Below are 16,796 nucleotides of genomic sequence, written 5' to 3' on the forward strand. Positions count from 1 at the left end.
TAACATTATGTTTTCGAATAACATCCCCAAGAGGTAAAATATATAGTGAAAACAATAGTGGTCCTAAAACGGAACCTTGAGGAACACCGAAATGTACAGTTGATTTGTCGGAGGACAGACCATTCACAGAGACAAACTGATATCTTTCCGACAGGTAGGATCTAAACCAGGCCAGAACTTGTCCGTGTAGACCAATTTGGGTTTCCAGTCTCTCCAAAAGAATGTGGTGATCGATGGTGTCAAAGGCAGCACTAAGGTCTAGTAGCACGAGGACAGATGCAGAGCCTCGGTCTGACGCCATTAAAAGGTCATTTACCACCTTCACAAGTGCAGTCTCAGTGCTATGATGGGGTCTAAAACCAGACTGAAGCATTTCGTATACATTGTTTGTCTTCAGAAAGGCAGTGAGTTGCTGCGCAACAGCTTTTTCTAAAATTTTTGAGAGGAATGGAAGATTCGATATTGGCCGATAGTTTTTTATATTTTCCGGGTCAAGGTTTGGCTTTTTCAAGAGAGGCTTTATCACTGCCACTTTTAGTGAGTTTGGTACACATCCGGTGGATAGAGAGCTGTTTATTATGTTCAACATAGGAGGGCCAAGCACAGGAAGCAGCTCCTTCAGCAGTTTAGTAGGAATAGGATCCAGTATGCAGCTTGAAGGTTTAGAGGCCATGATTATTTTCATCATTGTGTCAAGAGATATAGTACTAAAACACTTAAGTGTCTCTCCCGATCCCAGGCCCTCGCAGAGCTGTGCAGATCCAGGACAGCTAAGCCCTGGAGGAATACGCAGATTCAAAGAGGAGTCCGTAATTTGCTTTCTAATGGTCATGATCTTTTCCTCAAAGAAGTTCATGAATTTATCACTGCTGAAGTGAAAACCATCCTCTCTTGGGGAATGCTGCTTTTTAGTTAGCTTTGCAACAGTATCAAAAAGAAATTTTGGATTGTTCTTATTTTCCTCGATTAATTTGGAAAAGTAGGATGATCGAGCAGCAGTGAGGGCTCTTCGGTACTGCACGGTACTGTCTTTCCAAGCTAGTCGGAAGACTTCCAGTTTGGTGTGGCGCCATTTCCGTTCCAATTTCCTGGAAGCTTGCTTCAAAGCTCGGGTATTTTCTGTATACCAGGGAGCTAGTTTCTTATGACAAATGTTTTTCGTTTTTAGGGGTGCAACTGCATCTAGGGTATTGTGCAAGGTTAAATTTAGTTCCTCAGTTAAGTGGTTAACTGATTTTTGTCCTCTGACGTCCTTGGGTAGGCAGAAGGGGTCTGGAAGGGCATCAATGAATTTTTGTGTTGTCTGAGAATTTATAGCACGACTTTTGATGCTCCTTGGTTGGGGTCTGAGCAGATTATTTGTTGCGATTGCAAACGTAATAAAATGGTGGTCCGATAGTCCAGGATTTTGTGGAAAAACATTAAGATCTACAACATTTATTCCATGGGACAAAACTAGGTCCAGAGTATGACTGTGGCAGTGAGTAGGTCCAGAGACATGTTGGACAAAACCCACTGAGTCGATAATGGCTCCGAAGGACTTTTGGAGTGGGTCTGTGGACTTCTCCATGTGAATATTAAAATCACCAAAAATTAGAATATGATCTGCTATGACTACAAGGTCTGATAGGAATTCAGGAAACTCAGAGAGGAACGCTGTATATGGCCCAGGAGGCCTGTAAACAGTAGCTATAAAAAGTGATTGAGTAGGCTGCATAGATTTCATGACTAGAAGCTCGAAAGATGAAAACGTCATTTTTTTTTTTGTAAATTGAAATTTGCTATCGTAAATGTTAGCAACACCTCCGCCTTTGCGGGATGCACGGGGAATATGGTCACTAGTGTAACCAGGAGGTGAGGCCTCATTTAACACAGCAAATTCATCAGGCTTAAGCCATGTTTCAGTCAGGCCAATCACATCAAGATTATGATCAGTGATTAGTTCATTGACTATGACTGCCTTTGAAGTGAGGGATCTAACATTAAGTAACCCTATTTTGAGATGTGAGGTATCACGATCTCTTTCAATAATGGCAGGAATGGAGGAGGTCTTTATCCTAATAAGATTGCTAGGGTGGACACCACCATGTTTAGTTTTGCCCAACCTAGGTCGAGGCACAGACACAGTCTCAATGGGTATGGCTGAGCTGACTACACTGACTATGCTATTGGCAGACTCCACTAAGCTGGCAGGTTGGCTAACAGCCTGCTGCCTGGCCTGCACCCTATTTCACTGTGGGGCTAAAGGAGTTAGAGCCCTATCTATGTTGGTAGATAAGAGGAGAGCACCCCTCCAGCTAGGATGGAGTCCGTCACTCCTCAGCAGGTCAGGCTTGATCCTGTTTGTGGGTGAGTCCCAGAAAGAGGGCCAATTATCCACAAATGTTATCTTTTGGGAGGGGCAGAAAACAGTTTTCAACCAGCGATTAAGTGCTGAGACTCTGCTGTAGAGCTCGTCACTTCCCCTAACTGGGAGGGGGCCAGAGACAATTACTCGATGCCGACACATCTTTCTAGCTGATTTACACGCTGAAGCTTTCTAGCTGATTCCATCACTCAGATGTGGCCACACAATCGTGAGTGAACAGGGAGTACAGGAGAGGACTAAGCACGCACCCCTGAGGGGCCCGTGTTGAGGGTCAGCATGGCGGATGTGTAGTTGCCTACCCTCACCACCTGGGGGCGACCCCTTTTCACTCACGACTGCGTGGCCGCACATGACTCAACACCATTATTATGTTGCTGACGACATGACTGTGGTAGGACTGATCACAGATTACGATGAGACAGCCTATAGGGAGGATGTCAGAGACCTGGCAGTGTGGTGCCAGGACAACAGCCTCTCCCTCAATGTCAGCAAGACAAAGGAGCTGATCGTGGACTACAGGAAACGGAGGGCCAGCACACCCCCATTACATTTACATTTAAGTCATTTAGCAGACGCTCTTATCCAGAGCGACTTACAGTTAGTGAGTGCATACTGGCCCCCCGTGGGAATTGAACCCACAACCCTGGCGTTGCAAGCGCCATGCTCTACCAACTGAGCTACAGGAGGCCATTCACATCGACTGGGTCGAGAGCTTAAATTTCCTCGGTGCCCACATCACTTAGGATCTATCATGGTCCACACACACCAACACAGCCGTGAAGAGGGCATGACAACGCCTCTTCTCCCTAAGGTGGCTGAAAAGATTTGGCATGGGCCCTCAGATCCTCAAAAGGTTATATAGCTGCGCCATTGAGAGCATCTTGACTGGCTGCATCATTCTTTGGTATGGCATCTTCTTGGCATGTGACCGCAAGGCGCTACAGAGGGCACTGCGTACGTCCCTGCCATCCAGGACCTCTATACCAGGCGGTGCCAGAGGAAGGCCCTAAAAATGGTCAGACTCCAACTACCTAAGTCATAGACTCTTTAACATCAGGAGGCTGAAGAAATTCGGCCTGTCCCTGAGGGCCCTTAGTGTTCTACAGGAGCAACATTGAGCGCAAACTGTCAGGCTGCATCACAGCCTGGTACGGCAACTCCACTGCTGACAGCAAGGCACTACAGAGGGTGGTATGCTCAGCCGAACGCACCATTGGGTGCACACTGCCTGCCCTCCAGGACACCTACAACACAAGGTGTCGCGGGAAGGCCAAGAAGATCATCAGAGACCTCAGCCACTCGAGCCATGGCCTGTTCTCCCCGCTTCCATCACTCAGATGTGGGCAGTACAGGAGCATAATGGCTAAAACGAACAGACTTGCCAATAGCCCGAGACCATTAGGCTGCTAAATACACCGTTAGTCAGCTACCTAATCCCCCCCCCACACCCCAATGGACAATTACTGTATATTTATCATTGTCACAGTTGTAAATATGTTACAGTGCCTACACACCATAATGACAAAGCGAAAACAGGTTTTCAGAAATTTTGCAAATGTATTAAAAATAAAAAACAGACCTTATTTACATAAGTATTCAGACCCTTTGCTATGAGACTTGAAATTGAGCTTGGGTGCATCCTGTTTCCATTGATCATCCTTGGGATGTTTCTACAACTTGATTGGAGTCCATCTGTGGTAAATTCGATTGATTGGACATGATTTGGAAAGGCAAAACCTGTCTATATAAGGTCCCACAGTTGACAGTGCATGTCAGGGCAAAAACCAAGCCATGAGGGCGAAGGACTTGTTCGTAGAGCTCCGAGACAGGATTGTGTCGAGGCACAGATTTAACCTTTATTTAACTAGGCAAGTCAGTTAAGAACAAATTCTTACTTACAATGACGGCCTAACCCGGCCAAACCCTCCCCTAACCCGGACAACGCTGGGCCAATTGTACGCCACCCTATGGGACTCCCGATCACGGCCGGTTGTGATACAGCCCGGGAGCGAACCTGGGTCTGTAGTGACGCCTCTAGCACTGCTATGCAGTGCCTTAGACCACTATGCAGTGCCTTAGACCACTGTGCCACTCGGTCCCCTGTGGAAGGGGGAAGGGTACCAAAACATTTCTGCAGCATTGAAGGTTCCCAAGAACACAGTAGCCTCCATCTTTCTTAAATGGAAGAAGTTTGGAACCACCAAGACTCTACCTAGAGCTGGCTGCCCGGCCATTCGGGGGATAAGGGCCTTGGTCAGGGAGGTGACCAAGAACCCGCTGGTCACTCTGACAGAGCTCCAGAGTTCCTCTGTGGAGATCACAGCGCTAGAGGCGTTACTATAGACCCGGGTTCGATCCCTGGCTGTGTCGAAGCTGGCCGCGACCGGGAGACCCATGAGGCGGCGCACAATAGGCACAGCGTCGTCTGGGTTAGGGGAGGATCTCGCTCTAGCGACTCCTTGTGGCGGGCCGGGCGCATGCACACTGACTTCGGTCACCAGTTGTACAGTGTTTCATCCGACGCATTGGTGCGGCTGGCTTCCGGGTTAAGTGAGCAGTGTGTCAAAAAGCAGTGCGGCTTGTGTTTCGGAGGATGCATGGCTCTAGACCTTCGCCTCTCCCGAAACCGTACGGGAGTTGCAGCAATAGGACAAGACTGTAACTACCAATTGGATATCACGAAAAAGGGGTAAAAAGTACAACAACATTTTTGTTTAATTTTTTTTAAGTCGAGAGGTCTGAATACTTTCCGAATGCACTGTAAGTGTGATTGAGTTGAGTCTTTAGACTAGTAAATTGGCTTTTTTCTAATTGACCGGCTATAATGTTAAGTTCATGGAAATTGAGCCACTGCTGCAGGTTTTTTTCTTCATGAAAGCCCTCTGTTGGGATTCTGTCTATTTTTTTGGTAGTTAAGAGTCGAGTCGATGATCAGAGGTGTATTTCCCAGGGACCAAACGAAAGCATTTGTGCCGAATGTCTGAATTTGTCCAATAACAAATTCTTGTTTTCGCTGCAAAATGTTTTCTGTTACAAAGCGTTTTGCTACGTAGTGTGCTAATGAATACACCCCAGGTCTCCCATCCTCTTGCATCTGTGGCAGCCAGTGTGTTGTGTGGTGTAGTGTAAAAGAAAGGCCTGGCTGGGAGGAGAAGAAACAGCGTGTGGGGGGCTACAGACGTGCTATAATTAGCTGGGGGTATTATTAGCACTCTGCTGCATCCAGCTGATCTCGCCTCATGTCTCTTTTGTTGAGCTCCAGCTTCGAGACACTTCTGCATAGTAGGACTCTCAAATATTACACCCAACCTGATTCTGCTCGGTACTCAGTCACTACACAGATAATCACCCACTTCTTGGCACAGAATCTGTTCTCAATGACTCACCTGGGTGGTGTTCATTAGGGTGTCAAATGGAATATGTTTTGAAACTGAAAATCGAAAATGAGTCCAGGTTGGCTATTCCTTTTTTATTTTTGTTATTTGGTGACTAATGAACAGGACCCTGGCTACCAATATTCTTCCTATCACCTGACATCCTTGCATCCGTTCAATCGTGTCCGTTGCTAAACATTTTGCTACGATGTGCCCAAATGAACATGACCCTGCGATCTGATGCACCCCTCTGTTTCTTATTTATTTTCTGTGTAGATCATCAGCACGGCACAGAGAGTTTCGCACACAGGGATCCTCATAGGTAGCCCCTTAACACACACGCCCACCATGGTCGACCAGGGATGCAACCAGGAGGCGAACAAGTGGACCCAAGGGTGAGCTGCTACACAAACATGCATGTTTTTTCATTTGCTCAAGTACTTACACATTTTCAAACACACAACTGCTTGTTTGCTCGAGTGCACACACAAACACACGCATCACTGCTCTGTTTGGTTGCACATTAGCATAATAATATGTTCTGGTTGTTCTAACCAGTCTTCTCTTTGATCTGTTTCCAGAACATGGAAAGAATTTAAGTAAAGGAGGATCCCCTGTATTGATTTTTTATTAGCTAACATCACTTTTTGTTTTTTATTTCCAGGGCCAAGAAGCGAACGCATGATTTCATTGACTCATATTTTTCTGACCGGTGGGTAGATTCTGCTATTCTGACTACTATTGTTGTTAATATGTACATACACACACACATCCCAGGCAGGGATTGCTAGGTAGAGATTTCCAATGTAATGTATTTATTGTGGCCTGTTAGTTAGCCTATGGATTGACAGATATTATACAGTGCTTTCGGAAAGTATTCAGACCCCTTGACTTTTTCCACATTTTGTTACGTTACAGCCTTATTCTAAAATTGATTTTAAAACATCCTCATCAATCTACACACAATACCCCATAATGACAAAGCGAAAAGTTAGCTTCTGCTAATTTATAAAAAATTAAAAACATAAATACCTTATTTACATAAGTATCCAGACCCTTTGCTATGAGACTCGAAATTGAGCTCAGGTGCATCCTGTTTTCATTGATCATCCTTGAAATGTTTCTACAACTTGATTGGAGTCCACCTGTGGTACATTCAATTGATTGGACATGATTTGGAAAGACACACACCTGTCTAAATAAGGTCCCACAGTTGACAGTGCATGTCAGAGCATAAACCAAGCCATGAGGTCAAAGGAATTGTCCGTAGAGCTCCGAGACAGGATTGTGTCGGGGCACAGATCTGGGGAAGGGTACCAAAAAAACGGAGCAAACGGGGGAGAAGGTCCTTGGTCAAGGAAGTTCATCTGTGGAGATGGGAGAACCTTCCAGAAGGACAACCATCTCTGCAGCACTCCACCAATCAGGCCTTTATGGTGGTCAGACGGAAGCCACTCCTCAGTAAAAGGCACATGACGGCCCGCTTGGAGTCTGCCAAAAGGCACCTAAAGGACTCTCAGGCCATAAAAAACAAGATTCTCTGGTCTAATAAAACCAAGATTGAACTCTTTGGCCTGAATGCCAAGCGTCACGTCTGGAGGAAAACTGGCACCATCCCTACGGTGAAGCATGGTGGTGGCAGCATCATGCTGTGGGGATGTTTTTCAGGGGACTTGTCAGGATTGACGGAAAGATGAACGGAGCAAAGTACAAAGATACTTGATGAAAACCTGCTCCAGAGCACTCAGGACCTCAGACTGGGGCGAAGGTTCACCTTCCAACAGGACAACGACCCTAAGCACACAGACAAGACAACACTGTATAAATGCACTGTATAAAGGAACGATATATAGAGGAATGATATATAGAGGAATATAAATAAGTAAATGACAGGAAGAGTGCAGGAGGATTATCCAGTCAAACAAGTCGCAGGTAGAGACAGTGAGATAGAAAGTAGGATAGAAAGGTTGGCGCTTTGGCGACAGAGGGCGAGAGAAACTGAGTGAGAGAGGGAAAAATGCTTTCTGGCATTCTCTCACAGCATCTCATTGAGCTGAAGCGTCTCATTAGTTCCAAAGCAAACCAATTCATTAGGCAATGGAATGAGTTATAATCTAGGAGGACACACTACTGACACACACACGCACTTACAGTAACATAGTCTTGAATATTGAATTAATCTTAAACAGTACACACACTCACTTCACACTAACGATTTCTCTGTGTCTGTGTTGCAGGGATGGGCTGTGCTCAGAAGACTCTTCAGCCAGGTAACTGCCAGGCTCAGCAAAATGTAGATGGAGGTGACGTGCATGCTGTGCATTTGCAGGAAGGTGGGGGGGGCTGCTTAAGAGCTCAGCTGCAGTGTCTGGCGTTTTTTTGTTGTTAGTCCAGAATGCATCTCAATCTGACACACACACACACACACACACACACACACACTCCCCCCTGAGAGATCAGACCACTGCTGACTCACTACAGCAGAGCACTCTCTCTCTCTCACCATGCCTCCGCCTCTCTCCTGCCTCTCGCTTCCGTTCTGTCATCTCCTCTGGATACTATTTATCTTTCAGTGTCCCATCTCTTCTCCCGTGCTGTCTCTTTTTCTCTCGTAACATGCCCTACCAGAACTCGTGTCCCCCCCCCCCCCCCCCCCCCATCGCACTCTCCCGAGGGCACAGTGAATGACACTACAGGTTAGTAAGAACTGCAGTGGATTTGTAGAAGTAGCGACCATGACTGCCTATTCACTAGTGCCTGCAGGCTTTTTTTGTGTGCGTGAGTGTGTTCAGGTGAGCGGATTATGTAACCATCAGAGGCTGTCTGTCTACATGTATGTGTGTAGGTACTGTATGTGTGTGCGTGTACATGTGTAGGATGTACATGTGTGTCAGGGCCAGAGTGTGTTAGTGCTGCACGGTTAATCGAATTCAGATTGAAATTGCGATATTGACATGTGCAATATCCATATCGCAAGAGGCTGCGATTTTCTCCTTTCTTTGACACTCTGTTAATACAACAAAAACTAGACTACGGTGCCTCCTCCAATGAGATGCGCTAGACTCCGTTCATTCACTCTCTACATGCACAGAAATCCTGACCAATCACAAGCAGGCTCTCTCACTCTGCATGGCATGCACATGCTGGCCAATAACAAGCGTCCTTGCTTAAAGCGTGCAGTTAGACGCTGGTGAGGAGAGAAAGGGCAATGTATTTAACCCTTTGAAGAATAACCATATCCTACTTTATGGCGATTGCATGGGAAAAAAATGCGCTGACAGCAGAAAAGCCCCTCAGCCACAACCAGCCACCCACAAACCAGCCATCAAGTGGAACGGCCTAGGAAAACAAATCCCGCAGACCAGTGGAGGTTGTGGCTGAGGGGCTTTTCATAATAATGGCTGGAACGGAGTGAATGGAATGGCATTAAACACATCGAAACCATGTGTTTTCATGTATTTGATACCATTCCGCTCCAGCCATTGCCACGAGGCCGTCCTCCCAAATTAAGGTGCTACCAACCTCCTGTGCCTCAGACACAGAAATCATAGAGGCTTTCACCTACCAGATAGCCAAAGACATGGTTCCTATTTACACTCAGCAAAAACTGCTTCAAGAAGATGATAAACAAACTAGACAGGAGATGCAGTTGTCCATTTTGCATACATTTCTCCCAAGTTGCCATCCCAACACTGTATAACAAAATTAAGGGAGAAGCCGAAAAGTCGCGTTGAATGACTGGACCAGACTCCAATGTTTTGGACACAGGCTGCACCTTGCAATCGGTAGGCTGCGTGTTACATGATTGAGCCTACTTATACATAATTACACAATCATAAGCTTCCTATTCCATCTGCAGCCTGCCTGAATAAATTATTTAAGAACTCATAATTGTAAAATAGGAAATAGGAACTCATAATGTTATTCATGAATTAATGATAAGTGCTGCGCTTACAGCACACTATATTTTGATGATCATGTTAAAAATGAATGTTTGTTAATATGTATGTGTAATAATCCTATCTATTATCATATGTAGCCTATAACAATGTTGGAAAAGATTTGTTTCTTTTGGTTTTGTATTCGGTTACAGTATGTATGCATTCATATGATCTCATTTTAGAAGTGATGTTCTCTACCCTGACAGTTGTTTTAACCATGTCTGATGGAATTGCCAAGTTTTCACCCAAGTGTTTCAAAATCGCAATTCATAATCGCAATTGCAATATCTGGTCAAACAATTGCAATTAGATATTTTATCCAAATCGTGCAGCCCTAGAGTGTGTGTTTGTGTGGAAATGGTTCCATGAGCAGCATGCACTCAAATATTAAAGGCCTGTGAGAGTCTGTGCTTCCTGCAGGCCACGTTCTGAGCAGTGAATAATTCAACACATAGTAAGACCGATGAGACCAAACCCACTCACACTCCCTTCCTCTCTCTCTCTCACTCTCTCTCTCGCTATCCCTTCTTCTCTCACATTCAATCGCACAGCCACACTTGCTCTCTCCCTCCCTCCCTTTCTACCTTACTCCTTCTCCCTCTATCGTTTTCAAACACAACTTTCTCTCTCTCTGATACTTGCTCTTTCTCACTTACACTACGCAAGGCTGGGTATTCTCTCCGTCATGTTTGGTCCTCGTAAGCTCAGATCTCTGGTCTCTCTCCCTCTCCGTTTTGTCTCTCTCTCTTCTGTCGTCTATGCCTTATTCCTCACACTCCCCGCTCACAAGCACCAGGTGAGAGGAGGTCTTCTCAGGGCCCATCCCACGCTCCCCGCACACTCTGTGGCGGATGCGTTGGCTCTGCTCTGTGCTGTTCAGTGAAAGGTCATCCCTCCTCCACCCCTGATCCACTCTGCAGACACACACTGCCAAAGAAACCCTGCTCAGCCTCGCGCTGCAGCACCGGCCGGGGTGCAGAGCTGCACCTCTGTTGCTAAGGAGAAAAGGTTCCTCTGAGTTTTCCTCACACCATGTATGATTACACTCCCTCTACCCATTATGGCACATTCACCACCATTTCTCCAGCCTGTTTCTCGTCTTCTCTCTCTTAAATTCTTCCCAAATTTCCCTAGCTACAGTAGCTGGGGGTCTGGAACGAATTTGTCCTGACAACTGGAACCCTAAGCTTCCTCCAAGCAGCGCCTTGCCATCCCCACTACACACACACACACGGTCTTCCCATCTGCGTGTGTGTTTGCTCCTCAGAGTTCCAGTTATGTAACGAGCGGCTCTGCAGTGGTCTCCTACTCTCCACTGCACTGCGTGTTAGAGTGAACTGTGCCGTGTTCGTTTAGTGTGAGGGATGTTTGGGAATGGACATTTGATTGCTCACTCACTTGGCTGCGTGTGCGCCTGTCTTTGACATGTCTCTGTCTTTACATATCCACTTACATAGTCTTCCTCGTTTTCTCTCTCTCTCTCTCTCCCCTTCTCTGTTCCTCTCTCGCTCTCTCTCTCTCTGTTCTCTTTCTCGCACACATACATGCTCTCATGCATATGCACATTCTGCCTACTCCCCTTGGCGTGTGACGTTTTCTACATCATCGCGCGTTTAGCCAATTGCACGTCGCCAAATGCATTACATCTGTGTTGTGTTGTCTACAACTGTCTAACCACCCTAATGATGGTTACATAATCCGCTCACCTGAACACACACACACACACAAAATGTCTGTCTATAAAACTCCCCCTGCTCCGTTGATACCCCTCTCTCTCTTTTCTTTGCTCCGATATCTCTTTTTAGCCTGATTTCTCTTTTTTTCCCCCTCTCCATGCCCAACTACCCGCCTCTCGGTTTCTCTTGGTGTTTAAATCACAGAGAACGAGTCCCTGAATAAGCGAGTGATTGTATCACTGCTGTGGGCGGCGCGTCACGTGTAGCTTAACGGTTCATCATCAATGAATCATCCATTTTATCCCGTTTATATTCACGTTCGCCCAAAGTTCCCCTGTTTCTGCTGATTTGAGAATGGGATGTTTTTACGCACGCGCGCGCACACCGATCCTCGTGAAATGATGAACGATAGTGCTTCAGCTGCATGTGGAGGCGGTGACTCGTAATGAAATGCGAGAATCCCCTTCTTCTCCCTTCCCCCTTCCCCTCTCCCTGGGGGTAGCCCTACAGGGAGCTAGAGGAACTACATTACACTGGAGCCGTTGTGAGAAGGAGGACATGTGTGCCTGCAACACAGCATATGCCGGAGGACTCCTGACATATTATAGAGCACGTCGGCATTCGACAGGCAGTGCTTTTTGTACTGTTCTGAATGGCCGTGGCTATGAGCACAAATACATAGACCTCAATGGAAAGAACTAGCTAGTAGCAAGGTGTGTGTGTGGTAATAGAGAGGTAGGGGGGGTCTGATTTGATATGTGATTCCCAGAGACACGCACACACACGCATTCTCAAGAATTGAGAGTCAGCCTTCAAAACTGCACTCATTTGATATAAATGTCTCGTCTCATGGGAGGATAAAAATATGTCTGGGGCGGGGGGTTCTAGTTGCAACCCAGATAAATACTCTAGGAGTGTAGGGGTAGAAAATGCTGCTCCAACCACAACCATGGGTGCGTTCCAAATGGCACCCTATTCCCTGAATAGTGCACTACTTTTGATCAGAGCCTTATAGGGTAGTACACTATATAGGGAATAGGGTGCCATTTGGAACGTAAGCCATTACTATAGTCTATCCCCAATAGTGCTATGACCCTTCAGCCTTTAGTATCGTTTTAAATACACTATTGGTGAGTCTTTATAATGAGTACGCATCGACAAAATGGCTCTGCATGTGTACTGAGTATAAAGCCATACACTAATTTGAAGCATCAACAAGCGGTGCGTCTAATGAGCGCACGTCACGTGATTCTGTGACCGCACATTGGAGGCGAGCGTCAGCAGGTGCACAATCTATGGTCTTCACATACATGCCAAGCTCCATCATGCTTATGTTAATGTGTCATGGTTTTCACAAGTGTGCTTTTGCTTGTGCCAGTGTTGGAGAGAAACTCATAGTTTTACATTAGGATTGTATACATTGCATTGTCTGATCCACTGAGTCCATTGAGTGTTATATCGTTTATGTGTGTGAGGTGAGGCTTGACAAGTAAGTGTAGAGTTGGAGGTGTAGTGTGTGTGTTTTAGCGTTATGTGTGTGCGAGTGCGTTCGCGCATGTCATGTGTGTGCCGTGCCATCTTCGTAAGCATTTCACTGTACTGTTTACACCTACTGTATCCTGTGCATGTGACAAATAAACTATTATTTAATTCTGTACCAGCTAGCCCTAGATGTTGTGACCGTCTGGTCATTAATGTGTCGGTTGCTTCTTTGTGATCGCTCCACCACAGCAAGCGGCTGAAGAAGGGCGATAAGAACGGGAAGGGCCTGAGGCATTTCTCCATGAAGGTGTGTGAGAAGGTGCAGAAGAAAGGCACCACATCCTACAACGAGGTGGCCGACGAACTGGTGGCTGAATTCGCCCACTCCACCACCGTCATGGCCGCAGACTTGGTATGGTCATTTAGCTTTCATCCAAAACCACTAACATACTCAGTATATGTGGCCCATGCAGGAATCAAACCCACAACCCTGGGTTGTGTTCATTAGGCACCAAACAGAAGAAAATGGAATGAAACTAAACAGGGAGGGACTACCTGGACTTGTGCAATGAGAAACGGTGCTGGTCTTCAGTTATATTTTCCCATTGTGTGCCCTAATGAACACAACCCTGGTGTTGCCAGCACCGTGGTCCTCTAACCCATTGTGCCAGTAGAATGACAAAGTATTGTAGGGGGTTGTTGAGAGGATCTAACCTGGTGGCCAGATCTCTGACTATACTTTAGCCAATGCCTCTTAACATCCCCTTTCATGCATAACTAAAGAACAAACTGATCTGGCCAACAGGCTAGTGGATAACACTCAACACGTGGTTCATTTTATTCTTCTTGTTTTATTTGTAATGTACATTTTTCTTCCTGTTTGTGAGAAATGTGTTGTACTCAGGGCACCATTGGGAATGAGACCATGGTCTCAATTGGGCTACCCTGAATAAATATAAGCTAATACATATAAAATACGTCCAATTTGACATGAGACAGCAAAAACGGTGCTGCATTATTTTCTCCAGCTAAATTTTCTTGTTAGATAAGTTTGTTTTTCCATTCATAAACTGTTCAAGAAAAGCAATTAACGAATGACAGATTTGAGCTCGTAGAGACTATGGAATGTTGTTTATGTTGCAAACGGTTCCCTTGCGTCCCAAAGCATTGTGTTAGAGAAGTCCAACTGAAAGATAGGCTGTTTAAATAGTGGGGAGGAGGTCAACCTCTGAATACTTCCCGGTATTAATAATGACACAGCCCCTTAAAAATTGCTTGGCCCCAGACCTAATCTGCTTACTTCCTGTGGAATGTTAAAAAGTATAATTAATTAAAAACAGATTAACCATGAGGGCTAGCAGTTAGTGCGCCGCAGGAGGGGTAGTGGGTCTTCCTGGCCAGGGACAAACACCGTGGGACAGTTACTAATTAGATGCCCCTTGAACCCCCAAGACAAGCTTAGAATCATAACCTCTTTTCTTCTCTGTTATTATCTGTTTCCTCTTATAGTTAATCTATTTTCTTTACTCGCTTCTCTTTTCTCTTTTCTCTTTCCTCACTCTTCTCTCTCTATCCCCCTGCCTCCCCAGCAGGTGTATGACCAGAAGAACATCCGCAGGCGCGTGTACGACGCTCTCAACGTGCTGATGGCCATGAACATCATCTCCAAGGAGAAGAAGGAGATCCGCTGGATCGGCCTGCCCACCAACTCAGCCCAGGAGTGTCAAAACCTGGAGGTGATCACACACACACACACACATACACACACACACACTTTAAACCAGCAGAGCTCTCTCTGGGAGCTGAAAGTGAGCCTTGAAAGCCACTCCATGACATCTGTCACTGTCACCTCTCAGGAAAATAGGGACAGGCGGACAGAGAGAAATAAATGGCGTGAGGGGAGCACAGACAACGGAAAGGGGAAGGAAAATGAGACCCTTTCAGTTCTCTTCTAGAGTGCATTCAGAAAGTATTCAAACGCCTTGAATCTTTCAACATTTTGTTACGTTACAGCCTTATTCTAAAATGGATTAAATAAATGTTTTTCCTCATCAATCTACACACAATACCCTATAATGACAAAGTGAAAACAGGTTTTTTGAAATGTTTGCAATTGTTGTATTAAAGATTTACAGAAATACCTTATTTACCTTATTTATTTATTCAGACCCTTTGCTATGAGACTCGAAATTGAGCTCAGGTGCATCCTGTTTCCTTTGATCATCCTTGAGATGTTTCTACAACTTGATTGGAGTCCACCTGTGGTAAATTCAATTGATTGGACATGATTTGGAAAGGCACACACCTGTCTAAATAAGGTCCCCCAGTTGACAATGCATGTCAGAGCAAAAACCAAGCCATGAGGTCAATGGAATTGTCTGTAGAGCTCCAAGACAGGATTGTGTCGAGGCACAGATCTGGGGAAAGGTACCAAAAATATTCTGCAGCATTGAAGGTCCCCAAGAACACAGTGGCCTTCATCAATATTAAATGGAATAAGTTTGTAACCACCAAGACTCTTCCAAGAGCTGGCCACACATGACAGCCTGATTGGAGTTTGCCAAAAGGCACCTAAAGGACTCTCAGATAATGAGAAACAAGATTCTCTGGTCTGATGAAACCAAGATTGAACTCTTTGGCCTGAATGCCAAGCATCACGTCTGGAGGAAACCTGGAACCATCCCTACGGTGAAGCATGGTGGTGGCAGCATCATGCTGTGGGGATGTTTTTCAGCGGCAGGGACTCTGAGACTAGTCAGGATCGAGGGAAAGATTAACAGAGCAAAGTACAGAGAGATCCTTGATTAAAACCTGCTCAGGTTCTCAGACTGGGGCAAAGGTTCACCTTCCAACAGGACAACGACCCTAAGCACACAGCCAAGACAACGCAGGAGTGGCTTCGGGACAAGTCTCTGAATGTCCTTGAGTGGCCCAGCCAGAGCCCGGACTTGAACCCGATCGAACATCTCTGGAGAGACCTGAAAATAGCTGTGCAGCGATGCTCCCCATCCAACCTGACAGAGCTTGAGAGGATCTGCCGAGAAGAATGGGAGAAACTTCCCAAATACAGGTGTGCCAAGCTTGTAATGTCATACCCAAGAAGACTCGAGGCTGTAATCGCTGCCAAAGGTGCTTCAACAAAGTACTGATTAAAAGCTCTGAATACTTATAATTTTTTACTAATACATTTGCAAACATTTCTAAAAACTTGGTTTTGCTTTGTCATTATGGGGTATTGTGTGTAGAAATGGGGAAAAGGTCAAGGGGTCTGAATACTTTCCGAAAGCACTGTATATCATGTCAACTTTCTGCAGAGCATAGATCTGTCACGATAAACACAGTGACCCATTCTGGTAGAGGACTGGGCATGATGGTGACAGGGAGAAGGGGGGGGGGGGGAGTGGGGAGACAGAGAGTGGAGTACTCCTACCGCTGGGCTGTTTTGACAGCAGAGCACTTCAGCATGCCATCACTACTGTCTGACAATACAAATAGTAATTGTCTTGCTTTACTCTGGTCAGTTACTTAAATAACGATAGTAACTGTCTGGGTGGTGGATATGGGTAGGGCTCTTGAAGCACGGGGTGAAGGTGGAGTGGGGGTTGGATGGAAGAGGGGCACAAGACATCCCCACTGACCATCTACATCTAGTCATTAACTTCCAAACCCTGTCATGACCATGGCCGCCATTTGGAGGCTTCAAGAAACACTTTAAAATAACTCCACATGCTGATCTAGCTACTGTTGTAGCCTATGTTTCTTTTTAAATTGCTTGTTTGTTTTGCTTTAGGATTATTTATTTAATGTTTTATTTGTATTACTATTAGTATGAAAAATGTATGCACTCACTAACTGTAAGTCGCTCTGGATAAGAGCGTCTGCTAAATGACTAAAATGTAAATTAGACAGTTATGTTCTACCAGTCCTTTCTAAAATAATTAAACTGTTTCCCCAA

General features: G+C 45.6%; 1 protein-coding gene across 3 annotated transcripts in view; it reads left to right on the forward strand.

Moving 5' to 3' along the window:
- The window catches only part of tfdp2 (transcription factor Dp-2), an 86,575-nt gene that overhangs the window by 63,544 nt on the left and 6,235 nt on the right, over positions 1-16,796 (forward strand). For 2 of the 3 annotated variants that reach the window (XM_084148048.1, XM_084148050.1), the window contains 5 exons: positions 6,019-6,137; positions 6,407-6,454; positions 7,980-8,012; positions 13,091-13,253; positions 14,431-14,577. In XM_084148048.1, the coding sequence (XP_084004174.1) occupies positions 6,019-6,137; positions 6,407-6,454; positions 7,980-8,012; positions 13,091-13,253; positions 14,431-14,577 (510 nt within the window). The remainder of the gene's footprint in view (positions 1-6,018; positions 6,138-6,406; positions 6,455-7,979; positions 8,013-13,090; positions 13,254-14,430; positions 14,578-16,796) is intronic. The other variant, XM_084148049.1, reaches the window with a different exon arrangement.

This window comes from Coregonus lavaretus (genome assembly GCF_964263955.1).
Source record: "Coregonus lavaretus genome assembly, chromosome: 30".
NCBI classification, from domain to species: Eukaryota; Metazoa; Chordata; class Actinopteri; order Salmoniformes; family Salmonidae; genus Coregonus; species Coregonus lavaretus.